General features: G+C 40.8%; 1 protein-coding gene across 1 annotated transcript in view; it reads left to right on the top strand.

Annotated features, from left to right (window-relative positions):
• Positions 1 to 7,889: 7,889 nt before the first annotated feature.
• The window catches only part of NDUFA12 (NADH:ubiquinone oxidoreductase subunit A12), a 28,617-nt gene continuing 20,733 nt past the window's right edge, over positions 7,890 to 15,773 (top strand). The window contains exons 1-3 of the mRNA XM_029953618.1: positions 7,890 to 8,045; positions 8,946 to 9,028; positions 11,643 to 11,730. Coding sequence (XP_029809478.1) covers positions 7,960 to 8,045; positions 8,946 to 9,028; positions 11,643 to 11,730 — 257 coding nt within the window. The 5' untranslated portion in view covers positions 7,890 to 7,959. The remainder of the gene's footprint in view (positions 8,046 to 8,945; positions 9,029 to 11,642; positions 11,731 to 15,773) is intronic.

Consider the following 15,773-nt stretch of genomic DNA (forward strand, 5'->3'; position numbering starts at 1 on the left):
CAATAAGATACCTAGGAATAAACCTAACTAAAGAGGTAAAAGATCTATATTCTGAAAACTACATAAAGAAATGCAAGAAAACAAAGAAATGGAAAAGCATTCCATGGTCATGGATTGGAAGAACATTGTTAAAATGTCTATACTACCCAAAGCAATCTGCACATTCAATGCAATCCCTGTCAAAACACCACTAGCATTTTTTGCAGAGCTAGAACAATCCTAAAATCTGTATCGAACCACAAAAGACCCCAAAGAGCCAAAGCAACCCTGAAAAAGAAAAAAAAAAAACTGGAGGCATCATGATTTCAGATTTCAAGCCATATAACAAAGCTGTAGTCATCATGATAGTATGGTACTGGTACAAAACAGACACTTAGGTCAATGGAATGGAATAGAAACTCCAGAAATGGACCAACAACTATATGGTCAGCTCATCTTTGACAAAGAAGGAAAGAATATCCAGTGGAGAAAGACAGTCTCTTCAACAAATGATGTTGGGGAAACTGGGCAGCAACATGGAGAAGAATCAAATTGGACCACTTGCTTACACCATACACAAAAATAAATTCAAAATGGATGAAAGACCTAAATGTGAGACATGAAACCATCAAAATCCTAGAAGAAAACATGGGTAGTAACCTCTTCAACCTTGGCCTCAGGAACTTCTTACTAGACACATTGCCGAGGCAAGGGAAAAAAAAGCAAACAGGAACCATTGGAACTTCATCAAGATAAAAAAAAAAAGCTTCTAAAATCTGTAGAACTCAAAAGCAACCAATGAACTGGCAGGGGATATTTGCAAGCAACATATCTGATAAAGAGTATCTAAAACCTCTAAAAAACTTATCAAACTCAACACCCAAACAACAAACAACCCAGTTAAGAAATGGGCTGAAGACTTGAAGAGACACTTTTCCAAAGAAGACACCCAGATGGCTGACAGACACATGAAAAGATGCTCAACATCACTCACCATCAGGGAAATACAAATCAATGAGATACCACCTCACACCTGTCAGAAGGGCTAAAATTAACAACACAAGCAACAGGTATTGGTGAGGATCCAGAGAAAAGGGAACCCTCTTGCACTGTTGGTGGGAATGCAAACTGGTACAGCCACTCTGGAGAACAGTATGATGTTTCCTCAAGAAACTAACAATAGAGAGGCGCCTGGGTGGCTCAGCTGGTTAAGCCTCCAACTTCAGCTCAGGTCATGATCTCCCAATTTGTGAGTTCGAGCCCCGCATCAGGCTCTGTGCTGACAGCTCAGAGCCTGGAGCCTGCTTTGGTCTGTCTGTCTCTCTCTCTCTCTCTCTCTCTCTCTCTCTCTCTGTCAAAAACAAATAAACATTGCAAAAATATTTTTAAAAACTAAAAATAGAACTACAGCAATAAATACAGATTCAAAGGGGTACATGCACTCCAATGTTTTAATCAGCATTATCAACAATAGCCAAACTATGGAGAGACTCCAAACGTCCATCAACTGATGAATGGATAAAGAAGATGTAAATATTTACAACAGAATATTATTCAGCCTTCAGAAAGAATGAAATCTTGCCATTTGGAATTATGTGGATAGAGCTAGAATATATCACGCTAAGCAAAATAAGTCAATCAAAGAAAGACAAATACCATATGATTCCACTCATGTTGAATTTTAAAAAACAACAGATGAACATATGGGAAGGGGGAGAAGACAGAAAAGAGAGACAAACCACAAGAGACTTAATGATAGAGAACAAACTATGGGTTAGTGGAGGGAGGTGGGTACTAAGGAGGACACTTGTGATGAGCACTGGGTGTTGTGTGTAAGTGATGAATACAATGAATTTGTCTCCTGACAACTGTATTGCACTGTATGTTAACTAAATTTTAAATTAAAAAATAAATAAATAGGGGTGCCTGGGTGGCTCAGTTGGTTGAGCTTCCAGCTCAGTTTCTGCTCAGGTCATGATCTCACGGTTTGTGAGTTCCAGCCCTGTGGGGCTCTGTGCTGACAGCACGGAGCCTGCTTGAGATTCTCTGTCTCCTCTCTCTCTGTTCTTCCACCACTCTTTCACCCTCTCTCAAAAATAAATAATAATTTAAAAATAAACATATTAATTTTAAAGAATTAATTGTAAGAAGTTGTAATAATTGTATCATTTTGGACTAAAACACACAGAACAGTACAAAAGAGACCTTTGGGCCTTCAGACTTACATGGGTGTTCCAGGCTAAGAAAACTACTCAGCTCTAGACATGGGCTCCTCTTTGTGAGAAATGAAAGATAATTTCCATGTGGCTAATGGGGCGTGTGCTGAGAGAGACAGAGAGAGGAGAGACAGGCAGAGACTGGCGTAAGCCAGATAGTCTTCTAACCTAGCTTCACTGTCTTCCTCTGTTTGGGCTCCTATAACAAAATACCCGACTGGGTTTGAATCCACATAGAAATGTAAAGATGGATGGAAATTAAGATGGACACACTAATGCGTCAGTAAGGCTTGACTTTAAGGTTCATTGATATATTTTGACAAAAAGAGAACAAATGACAGAGCATGTGTGAGCAAGGGAGAGGCACAGAGAGAGAGAGGATCCCAAGCAGGCTCCCCACTGTCATCACAGAACTCAAACTCACGAATCCTAAGATCATGACCTGAGTTGAAAACAAGAGTTGGACACTTAACTGACTGAACGACCCAGGTGCCCTGTCAAGGCTTAACTTTAAACCGAACAAACTTTTCTCTTCCTCATTCTTGAAGCCTCCTCCTTCCTTTCACTTGTTTTTCTGTAGAATTCCTTTGTTCCAGGAACTCAGTATCCACATTGGCATCTCGCTGACCTCAATGTATACTTAGTAATGAGACTCGGATGGCCAGCACTAGCCAGCAGGTCATGCAACCACCTTAAAGACATGACAAATGTGGCTGGCAGCATGTGCCAGATTCCTCTCAAAACTGCCCAGACCCTGTCTTTTCCTATAATACTGGGCAGGTCTACACTTCCGAAGGCATTAGCCTGCTGCAGCCCCCTTTGCCTGGCAAGGTAATAAACTATCTTTCCTCTGTGTCCCAGACTCTGTCTTTGTGTGATGTTTTGGCTCTGGAGCACAGAGGTTGGTTTTCGACCACAGGTGATGTATAAAAACAAATATATCTTTCTCATAGTTCTGGAGGCTTAAAGACCAAGATCTGGGTTCCAGTGAGGTCAAGTTCACCTAATATCCCAATTCTAGAAATGGATAAGGGGAAAGTATCAAAAGAACAATTTCTACAACTAACAATGCCACATCTCCAAACTTAAAGGTGGTGTTGAATTCCACCAAGGATCAACCAGAAAAAGCCCAAGATATGTCCACCTGAAACTTCAGAACATTTTAAGAAATGTTTATTTATTTACTTTGAGAGAAAGAGAGAGAGAGAGAGAGAGAGAGAGTGAGCGAGCAAGCACACACAAGTGAGGAACAGAGAGAGGAGAGAGAGAATTCCAAGCAGGCTCTGCACTGTCAGCACAGAGCCCCATGTGGGGCTTGAACTCATGAACTGTGAGATCATGACCTGAGTCAAAATCAAGAGTCAGGCACTCAAGGGCACCTGGGTGGCTCAGTCAGTTAAGTGTCCAGCTTCAACTCTGGTCATGATCTCCCAGTTTGTGAGTTCAAGCCCCGCTTCAGGCTCTGTGCTGACAGCTCAGAGCCTGGAGCCTGCTTCAGTTTCTGTGTCTCCCTCTCTTTGCGCCTTCCCCGCTCATATACTCTCTCTCAAAAATATATAAACATTAAAAAAAATTCTAAAAAAAAGAGTCGAGCACTCAACCTACTGAGCCACCCAGGTGCCCCCAAGAAATTTCAGAACTTTAAAGACAAACAGAAAAATCTGAAAAACAAGTTTCTTTTAAAGGAATGAATAATTGTTGACCCTTGAACAACACAGGTTTGAACTACAAGGGTCCACCTAAATGCCAATTAAATTTTTTTGTATTTATTTATTTTTGAGAGAGAGAGAGACACGAGTGTGAGGATGGGAGGGGCAGAGAGAGAGGGAGACACAGAATCCGAAGCAGGCTCCAGACTTTCATCTGCATGGGGGGTCAGCACCACTAATCTGTGTTGTTCAAGGGTCACAGCATCAGATTGGCAGAAAGAGTGTTATCAATGATATTAGAGATTAGGAGGCAAGGGAGCAATATTTCCAAAGTTCTATGAGAATTCCATATCCTAGAATTCATTTTGACCTTAAAATTCTATGTCCAAGTAAATCATCAGTCAAAAGGGAAATTTTATTTCCTACATACATTTTGTTTTTTAATGCCTGAAGGGGTATCTGGGTGGCTCAGTCAGTAAAGCGCCCAACTCTTGATATCAGCTCAGGTCATGAACTCACACTTGTGAAATCAAGCCCTGCACCGAGCTCCTCACTGAGGGTGAAGCCTACTTAAGATTCTCTCCCTCTCCCCCTCTGCCCTTCTCCCTGCTTGTGTGCTCTCTCTGTCTAAAAAAAATATTTTTTAAGTAATTTATCAAACTAATGTTTGTTGAGTACTTGTAAGAATACCAGGCACTGGGTTAAGTATTTTATGTACCTTCTCTTATTTAATCCTCACAATGACCCCACGATGTAGGTATTATTAATCCCATTTTACAAATGAGTAAACTAGGGCTTAGAGAGGCTAAGCAACTTGCCCCGTATAGCTAGTAAGTGACAGAACTGAGATTTGAACAAGCAAGAACCCGTAGGGAAGGGCTCCCTAGGTCTAGAGCAGAAAACACACATAGTGTGCTGGAGATCCATCCAAAAGATTGGAAAACAGAATCTGGAAGAGATATTTGTACTCCTATGTTTATTGCAGCATTATTTACATTAGTCAACCGATAGAAGTAACCTAAATGTCCATCAAAAGATGAATGAATAAGGAAAATGTGATATATACATACAATAGAATATTATTCATCCTTTAAAAAGATGGAGATCCTGTCATATGCTACAATACAGATGAAATTTAAGGACATTTTGTTAAGTAAAATAAGCTAGTTGCAAAAAGACAAGTATTGTGTGATTCTACTTATAGCAAGTATCTGAAGTGACCAAACTTTTAGAAACAGAAAATAGAATGGTGGTTGCTGGCTGTTGGAGATGGAAGGAAAGGGGAGTTGTTCAATGCACGGTTTCAGTTTTGCAAGATGAACAATTTCTAGAGATCTGCTGTACCACAATGTGCATATAGTTAACACTACAGTACTGTACACTTAAGAATGGTTAAGGGACACCTGGGTGGCTTAGTCAGTTAAGCATCTGACTTCAGCTCAGGTCATGATCTCACAGTTCATGAGTTCAAGCCCCACACAGAGCACACTTTGATCCTCTGTCCCCTTCTCTTTCTTCCACTCTCCACCCTTTCTCAAAAAAAAAGTAAAAAAAAAAAAAAGAATGGTTAAGATAATACATTTTATGCTCTGTTTTTTGACACAAAAGAAAAAAAAGACACTAGGAAACTAACTTATAATTTTGAACACTTAAATAAAAGAGAGAATCAGGCATGCCTAAGTGGCTCAGTCAGCTAAGTGTCTGACTTGAACTCAGGTTGTGATCTCATCGCTTATAAGTTTGAGCCCCACATTGGGCTCTTTGCTGTCAGTGCGCTGTCTCAAAAATAAATAAAAACATCAAAAAAATTTAAATAAACAAAAGAGAGAATCAAGCACTTACCCTACCTCTTCTGTACTGTATATCAGGAACCAAACAGTTGAAGGGAAGTGTCCCTTTCAACAAGAATTTTGGCTTATGAAGAAAAAATAAAATCATTTATGCAATGCTCATTGATGTCTCTAAAAATCACAAAAAGTGGAAAATACTATGTATACTTCCTGATGAAGGATAGACGATATCATCTCCAATAAAATATACCTAACAACATAAAAAATAAACACTAATCTGGTTAAGCACCTAGGTGTGATAATGAATATACAGGAAATACAGGGGGTAGAGGAACACAGGGACATGATCAACAAAATCCAGACTGTGGAAGACTGTACTGGAGAAACTGCCAGTTTCTTCGTCAAATACATTGGAAGGACAAAAAATAAAAGGGGTGGAGAATGGAGGAAACCTATGGATTAAAAGAAAATTTTAAAGAAAAGCAACCAGTTACAATATATGGACAAAGTTTGGCCAAAGTAAAAATACTATAGGGGAGCCTGGCCAGCTCTGGAAGTGGAACATGCAACTCATGACCTTGGGGTTCTGAGTTTGAGCCCCATATTACTTAAAAAAAAATAAAATCTTTTTAATTTTTTTACTGTTTTTATTTATTTTAGAGACAGCATGAGCAGGGAGGGTCAGAGAGAGAGGGAGACACAGAATCTGAAGACAGGCTCCAGGCTCTGAGCTAGCTGTCAGCACAGAGCCTGATGTGGGGCTTGAACCCACAAATTGTGAGATCATGACCTGAGCTGAAGCCGGACGCTTAACCGACTGAGCCACCCAGGTGCCCCTAAAAAATAAAATCTTTAAAAATATATATTATGAAACAATTAGGGAAATAGAAACACTGCTCAGGGGATATTTAATTATATTATGGAATTAGTAGCTTTTTGAGGTGAGGTAATGGTAAGATGGTTATTAATTTATTTTTATAAATATTTATTCATTTTTGAGAGTGTGAATGGAGGAGGTGCAGAGAGAGAGGGAGACAGAAGATCTGAAGTGGGCTCTGCACGGACAGCAGACAGTCCAATGCAGGCTCGAACTCACCAACTGTGACAGAAGGTAACCTGAGCCATTCAGGTGCCCTGATGGTTATGTTTTCTTCCCCCTGATGATTGTTTTTTTAAAAAGCTCATAGCTATACAGAAATAGATTACATGGAATTTTTTTTTTGAAGACAAAATGCATGAAAGTCACAGTTGAACAAATTCAAATGTGACATGATCAAAAAAATTTGATTCTGATATTTGGAAGTTTCTTCTTTGAGGTTGAAGATTTAGTATCATAAAATTAAATCCCTTCTCTGGATCTAGTAATAATACATGGTCCTTTCAAGAAATAATTGTTTCAATTTTTTAATTCTTATAGACAATTATGAAAGCTGGCAGGTTTGAATATAAATCTTACGAACTTTTATCTTTTTAAAGAAATGATATGGCAGACTAGATTCTGGAAGAGGGAAGAATAAGAAGTGGTGAAGGAAGTGCCCATGTACTAAATTCACATCTCAAGTAGTTGAGAATCAAGGAGAATGTTCCAAATTGATGGGAAATACAGGTTTAAAAGTATATTATGTAAAGTCATAAAATAGCCACTGGAAAATTATAAATAATATTCATAAGATACTCTTCTTTATTATGTAACAATTTTAAGTCTCTTGCACGATTTAGTTTTCTAATATATTTTAAGGGTTTAAGTTTTGAGTTTTAGTTTTGCAACTAAATCCTTGAGAGCAGATATTTAACCTTATACTTTTCTATGCCTTCTCCTCCCTCCCCTGCTTACACAATGCTAGTGTATACGTACTTAGTATCGAATGTACTCAATATCATTTGTGCTCAATATTGCATTCGTTATTGGTATTTTGTTTCTAAAAGAATCTTGGCGCTAGAAAGGATTTCTTAAGTAGCCTGAGCCAATTATTCTAGATGAGGAAACTGAGGTCCCCAAAGAAAGAGCCTCCCTCTGCGGAAACCTAGTCTAGGTGAGCTCTCCACCACATGCCCCGCACTCTAAATACAGACCCCGAGGACCGTCCAAAGTCTGTCGCGCCTTTGCTTCCCTGGGAAACGAGCTGAGCGTTTTTCCGGAAACGGTAAAGTGGTGGCGCAGAGGGGCTCAGCTCCGCGCATGCGTAGGGCCATCTCTGCGTATCTCGCGCGCGTGCGCGAGTCGGAATATTTTGTGGTCGGTACGGTGCTGCAGAGTGTTCGCTTTCCCCCCGGTATGTTTTGAGCGTAGCACCCGGGAGGCTAGGCCTACGGAGGCTGGGCAAGATGGAGTACTTGCAGGTCCTGAAACGCGGGCTGCAGCAGATCAGCGGCCACGGCGGCCTCCGCGGCTATCTACGAGTTTTGTTCAGGTAGGTGGCCAAAGCCATGCTCTTGGCCTCCGGGACTGAACTTGAGCCAGCTGGTTTCTTGGAAAGGGTCCTGGGCTTGGGTCGCCTTGGAGGATTCGCCAACTCTTGTCAAGGACAGTCGACCCAATCTATTCCCGGCTTCCCCTGGGCGGAGAGTGTGCCTGGAAGTCTCCTTGAGGCAAGATCAAAGCCAGCTGTAGAGACAGAGCTGTCAAGAGTCGAAACCGTGTCGGCTGCCCGGCCTGCTTCCTGGAGAGTAGTGAGCCTTGTCCAACATTCGCAAGCGTGACCTTGGGAAAGTTTTTCCCTTCACTGGCCTTCAGTTTTCTCCTCTGTACAGTAAGATCATAATGGTCCCTACTAAGGGTCCACACCATAATGGTCCACACATTCGTTGACTTGGGGGAGCAACATCGTTCGCGGATCCCGAATTGGAGACCCGGAATCGAATGAAAGCCTGGAGACATTCGAATCACTTGCAGATGAAATACTTTGGCTTCCTGATTTCCTGAGGGTTTTTGCTAACGCCTGTCCTCATGGCCTAGGGATAATAGAAAAAGTACTCTTGTAACTTGAAGATATTGCATGTATATATTTAGTATAATTTAAGCACATCATTTGAGTCGGTCTGTCTTTTCTGATCTTTCTATCTTATCTAAGTGCTACGAGGGCGACATGAGTAGGGATTCTAGAGCTCTTACGGGAAAGCTGATTCTTTAACAGTGGGTGGCTTGATCATGGAGATTAAGGCTACAAGCGTACAATTAGTGACCATCCCCAGATCTCTTCATTTTTCTAGTTGATGCAGCAGCCTTGACTGGCTGAAAGTTGTCATACTGTATTAAGTTTGTGTTTGAACAAAGAACCATTCTAAAGTATGTTTTCTTTTGATATTCACAGAGCAAATGATGTGAGGGTTGGTACGTTAGTGGGGGAAGACAAATATGGAAACAAATACTATGAGGACAACAAGCAGTTTTTTGGTGAGTACAATATATTTTGGTGTAAATAATGGGAGTGAGACTTAGACTGGATTTGACTTTGTTTTCTATAATGTACAAGGAGCTTTAATGAATGTATAAACCAACGTACACTTTCTTTTCACTTTCATGGGATTATGTATGTTGTGTGTAAACGGAAATATTTTTACTTAAAAATCATGACCCATTTCTCATATTAGTAAGTTGGATGTATCGACAGCATTCTTCTTGAGATCTTTGTGTTTCTTTTAAAAAAATTTTAGTAGCATTCTTTTTTGTTTCAATGTTGGTTTTATTTGAGAGAGAGAGAGAGAGAGAGAGAGCGAGCAAGCGAGCAGGGGAGGGGCAGAAAGAAACTGAGAGATTTCCAAACAAGGCTCCTCACTGTCAAGGCAAAGCCCGACTCTGGCTTAACCAACTGAACCACCCAGGCGCCCCTAATGTTTTATTATTTATTTATTTTTGATACAGAGAGAGACAGAGCATGAGAGGGGGAGGATCAGAGAGAGAAGGAGACATAGAACTAGAAGCAGGCCCCAGGCTCCCAGCCAGCCGTCAGCACAGAGCCTGACATGGGGCTCGAACCCACGAACGTGAGATCTGACCTGAGCTGAAGTCGGAGGCCCAGCCTACTGAGCCACCCAGGCGCCCCAATACTTTTTTTTTTTAATGTTTATTTATTTTTGATAGACAGATACAGAGTAGGAGTGAGGAGGGGCAGAGAGAGAGAGGGAGACACAGACTCCGAAGCAGGCTCCAGGCTCTGAGCTGTCAGCACAGAGCCTGATGTGCAGCCTGAACCCACAAGCCATGAGACCATGGCCCAAGCCAAAGTCAGAAACTTAACTGACTGAGCCACCCAGGCACCCCTATTTTTATCTTTTTTAAATGTTTGTTTATTTTGAGAGAGAGAGCATGCTTAATAGCACGATCTGGAAAGGGTTAGGAAGGATCCGAAGCAGGCTCTGCACTGACAGTAGAGAGCTAGGGCTTGAACTCACAAACCGTGAGATCATGACTTGAACTGAAGTTGGACACTTAACTGATGGAGCCACCCAGGTGCCCCGAGAAGTTCATATTTAAATAGCATTCCTTCATATTTATTGATTATGGGTTTACCTAGGAAAACTCTATAAAGTAAATGCAGATTACTTTTTGTTTATTGGCTTAAAATCCATTATAGGGATGAATTCAGTATTTTCTATTGGGGGAGTAGGGGCAGTAAGTGAAGTGTAGAAGAAATTAATATTTATTATGCGCTATTTTGCCCAATGCTAAACTAGGTGTCTGTGTGTGATATTTAATTTTCATAGCAACCTTAAGATTAAGTATAATCACCCACTTCTTTTTTTGAAAGATTTTACTTCAGATGCTTAACTGAATGAGCCACCCAGTTGCTCCTAAAGTTTTTCTTTTTCAATAATCTCTGCATCCACTGAGGGTCTCAAACTTAAAACCCTGAGATCAAGAGTCCCATGCTCTGAGCCAGCCAGGCAGCACCCTCCCACTCCCCCCCCTCCTTTTTTAGGTAAGCTCTGGGCCCATCATGGGGCTCAAACTCACAACCCTGAGTTCAAGAGTCTCATGTCGTACCGACTGAGCCAGCCAACTGCCCTATATTCATCCGCTTTTAATAGATAAAGAAACAGAGGCCCATAGTATTTGCCTAAAAGCCACAGATAATAAATAAGTGACAGAATCTTGATTAGAATCCAGGTCCTTGTTCAACTTAAGGACCCAATAGAAACAGCCATGTAAATTATTTATTTATTTATTTATTCATTCATTCATTCATTCATTTAAAGCTTACTTTTTAAATTTATTTTGAGAGAGAGAAAGATAGCAAGCAGGGGAGAGGCAGAGAGAGAGGGAGACAGAATCCCAAGCAGGCTCCATGCTGTCATTGCGGAGCCCAGTGCGGGGCTTGAAATTCCTAACCATAAGATCATGACCTGAGCTGAAATCAAGAGTCAGACTCTTAGCCAACTGAGCCACCCAGATGCCCCAAGAAACAGTTGTGTAAATTGTAGTTACACCCCCAACTATTTCACAGAAATTTGTTAAATAAAAAACATACTGGTTTGATGACAGGAGCTGTCCTGTTTATCTAACCGTCGTTTATAATGTTTACTTATTATGTTATTTCCCAAAGGATCTCTGGTGGTCATTTAAAAATACTTATATGGAAACATGTAATTCAAGGATGATTGCTGTGAATACATTTCTCCTGCCCCAGTCTCAGGAAGAACACTTTTTCTCTTGAATACCCTGAACGGTTGGAAACACACTCTCTACTTTCTCCTCTACTCCCTTGGCAGGGGCACAGGGGGAGAAGCCAGAGTTCTCCAGCGTGGGAAATGCCTGAGCCCCACCCATAGAAGCCCCAGGGTAGGCATTTTGCTCTGGCAGCTGCCAGGCTATTGATCAAAGCTTGCCATTCACTTTCTGAGGCTTGTCTTCACTAATATACCCAGGGTGCTGTTCCTTTAACATTTCTCTTATGTAAGAGTCTTTTATTAATGAAAAAGTCTTCTTTTTTATTATACAATTATGCCTTTTTTTTTTAAGGTTGTCTTTATTTCCTTACAACTTTGTAAATGTTGATCTTTCCACCCAGGTCGTCACCGATGGGTTATATATACTACTGAAATGAATGGCAAGAACACATTTTGGGACGTGGATGGAAGCATGGTCCCCCCTGAATGGTAAACTAACTCAACATTTTATTTTCTTTGGCTTGGCAGTATTGGTCTCATTACACAAATGTTTATTGAATATCTGTTTATTAAAGTCAGTGATCTGAAGGCAGCTGTCCCAGTTATGGTGACTGTGTAACAAATAATCCTAAAACTTAGGGTCTTAAAACAACAAATATTTATTTCTCATAGTTTTTATGGGGTTCGGAGTTCAGGCAAGTTATAGTCAGACCAGCTTATCTCTGCTCCAGAATGTCAGGTCAGACTCCAAGGCTCGTTACCAGAATCATCTGAAGACTTGTTCATTGAGCATCTGACAGCTGGTGCCGGCTGTCAGCAGGGGGCGTCGCTGGGCCTTTGGGATGGAACACCCTCTGGTAGCCTGCACGGCCTCAGGCAAGGGCTCTAGGCGAGAGCCCCAGGCAGAAGCCATATTGCTTTAACCGACTTAGTCTTGGAAATTATCCTGTATCATTTCTGCTTTCCGTTGGTTGGGGCAGTTAGAAAACTCTGGCCAAGTTTAATGAAAAAGAACATAAACCCTATCCCTTAATGGAGTCATGTCAACATCACATTTCATGTTGGCATATATAATGGTGTGGCTGTCTTTGGGGAAAAACTGTGCCACAGTATCATGTGGCTATGGGTGAAGGGAAAGGCAAAACCAATTCTGACTGACTGAATATTTGGCAATTTGACTTCAAGCAGGTTCCTTAACCTCTCAGGGACTTAGTTTTTTCATCTGTAAAATGAGAGTCCTCAAATTCCTTAGGTCTCTAAAAAGTAGTTTTATAATATACTTATTTTGAGATTCTAAATGCTCTTGGATTATCAATTTTTTGTAAAATATTTTCAAAGCAAAATACTCATATCTATTACATAGATTGCTAAAATAAGACCATTTGATACATAATTAAACTTCGATATCTGTTACAGTTCATCTCAAAAATTTCACCAGAAAACTAGAAATAAGTATATTAGGTTAACTGTGATATTTTATTTTAGTTGAACTTGATCATCAGAAACTGCTTGAGGCTCTATTGTGTAGAAACTGGAATAATCTCAGGAGTATTCATTTCTATTCTAAAGACTCCACTAGAAATCCAGGCATATAACGTAAGTGAATGAAGTGCAGTGGGAGACAGTAGGGAGAGGTGGGGACCGGAAAGGACTGAAAAGCACGCACTCCATCAAAGAGAGCAGCAGCGCTGCTCACACTCCCCAGTTCATCAGCTGAGCATTTGGTCACCTGTTACTAGATAGAGTTTTCAAGAGAGAGTAGAAATGTGTATTTCATGTATGGTTTCTGGTTTTTTAAATGTTAATTTAAAAATATTTGTCACCCTAAATACAGCAGTAACTAATAGAACTTTTCATGGTCATGGAAATGTTCTGTGTCTGTGCTGTCCACCACTAGCCACATGTGGCCAAGGGCCCTGTGAAATGTGGCTCAAGTGTCTGAATTGAAGTTTTATTTTATTTAACTTTAAATAGGCTACTTGGTTGAACAGAATGGTTTTTTGACAATATATTGTGAACTACTTCTGAAACCAAGACTATACGTATGTTAACTAACTTGAATTTAAGTAAATAACTTAAAAGTATATGTTGTGAACTAAGTGAAACATGTCACATTTCTCCCACAACCAGTCCTCAGCGTCTAGTCTACTGCTTGGACTAATTAGGAGCATTTACCTGTATCAGTGACGTAGTTTGAAGACCACATGACAGGCATACCTAGATTCATTAGGCTTTGCTTTATTGTGCTGCACAACTCAGGAATTTTTTTTTTTTTTTTTTTTTTTTTTTACAAATTGAAGGTTTGAGGCAACCCTGCCTTGAGCAAGTCTGTCGGCGCCATTTTTCCAACACCATATGCCCACACTGTGTCTCTGTATCACATTTAGATAATTTTCACAATATTTCAGTCTTTCTCATTGTTATTATATTTGTTATGGTGATCCATCATCAAGTGATCTTTGACATTACTGTTTGAATTATTTTGGGGTGCCATGAATCGCACACATGTAACATGGCAAACTTAATCAATGTTGTTTATGTTCTGACTACTCCACCAACTGGGCACTCCCCTGCCTTCCTCTCCCCAGACTTCCCTATTCCCTGAAACACAACAATATTGAAATTAGTCCAATCAATAACCCTTCAAAGGCCTTTGAGTGTTCAAGAGAAAGGAAGAGTTGCACGTCTGTCTTTATTACATGTGCTGCTGAAGGAGCACACATCTGTCACTTTAAATCAAAAGCTAAAAATGATAAAGCTTAGTGAGGAAGGCATGTTAAAAGCCAAGATAGGGTGAAAACTGGGCCTCTTGTACCAAACAGTTAGCCAAGTAGTGAATGCAAAAGAAAAGTTCTTGAAGGAAATTAAAAGTGCTACTTAAAAGTGATGAGAAAGTGAGATAGCCTGATTGCTGTTATGGAGAAAGTTTTAGTGTTCTGGACAGAAGATCAGACCAGCCTCAACGTTCCCAAAGCCAAAGCTTAATCTAGAGCAAGTCCCCAATTCTCTTCAGTTCCATGAAGGCTGAGAGAGGTGAGGAAGCTGAAAAGAAAAGTGAAGCAGCAGAGTTTGGTTCATGAAGTTGAAGGAAAGATGTTTTTCCGTAACATACAAGTGCAAGGTAAAGCAGGGATACACATGTTGCAGCAAGTATTTAGAAGACCTAGCTAAGGTACTGACTGAAGGTGGCGACACTAAACAGTAGACTTTCAGTGTAGATGAAACGGCATTCTGTTGGAAGAAGATGCCATCTAGGCCTTTCATAACTAGAGAAAAGCCCATGCCTGGCTTCAGAGCTTCAAAGGACAGGCTGACACTCTTGTTAGGGGCTAATACAGCTGGTGTTTTTCACTTGAGGCCTATGTTCGTTCACTGTTCAGAAAATTCCCTGGCCCTTAAGAATTATGCTGAATCTGCTTCTGCTCTAGCAGTGTGACCCGGCCCGCAGGTCTGTCAACGCAGGTCCTGAGGGAGGGAGTGAGAATTGGGGGGCAGGGAGCACAGAGAATGGAGGCAAGACAAAGTTTCTGATCAAGCCTCAGTTTATTGAGAAAACACAAGCATCTTATAAAGAGCAGAAAGCGCAGGTCGGTTACTAAGAAACAGGGTCATGTGAAGAGGCAAGGGTAAAGGAAAAACAAAAGCTGCAGTTTTAGCACAGTGTCTGAGGAGCCGATAAACAAGCCCAGCCAAGCTGTCTCCGGCCTTGAGCTGGTAGTGATAACACTGTCCAGCCCTGCAGGTGGCTGATCTTAGGTCAGGGTCAGGGCACACATCTCTTCCCCCAGCAGCTCTTCTGGCAGCTCTCCACAGCAGTGGAACAACAAAGCCTAGATGACAGCACATCTGTTTACTGAGTATTTTAAGCCTGCTGTTGGGACCTAGTGCTCAGAAAAAAAGGTTCCTTTCAAAATATTACTGCTCACTGGCAATGCACCTGGATACCAGGAGGTCTGATGGAGACGTGCAGTGAGATTCGTGTTGTTTCGTACCTGCTACCACAGCATCTTTAACCCACAGATGAAGGAGTAATTTTGATTTTCAAGTATTACTTAAGAAAGACCTTACATACGTGATAGCTGCCATAGTTAGTGATTCCTCTGATGGATCTGGGCAAAATCAAGTGAAAATCTTCTTAAAAGGATTCATCATTCTAGATGTCATTAAAAACATTTGTGATTTCATGGGAAGAGATCAAAATACCAACATTAACAGGAGTTTAGAAGAAGTCATTTCCAACCCATTGATCATGGATGATTTTGAGGGGTTTAAGACTTCAGTGGGTAAACTAATTATGGAAGTAAATGTAGAAATCACAGGAGAATGAGAGGTGGAGGCTGAAGAGGTGACTGCATTGTTGCAGTCTTATGATCAAGCTTGAATGGATGAGGAATTCCTTCTCATGGACAGCAAAGAAAGTAGTTTCTTGATCTAGAATCGACTCCCGGTAGTGATGCTGTGAAGATTGTTGAAATGACAACAAAGGATTTAGAATATAATATAAACTTAGCTGATAGCAGCAGTGACAGGTT

Source organism: Suricata suricatta, chromosome 10 (genome assembly GCF_006229205.1).
Source record: "Suricata suricatta isolate VVHF042 chromosome 10, meerkat_22Aug2017_6uvM2_HiC, whole genome shotgun sequence".
Lineage (NCBI taxonomy): Eukaryota > Metazoa > Chordata > Mammalia > Carnivora > Herpestidae > Suricata > Suricata suricatta.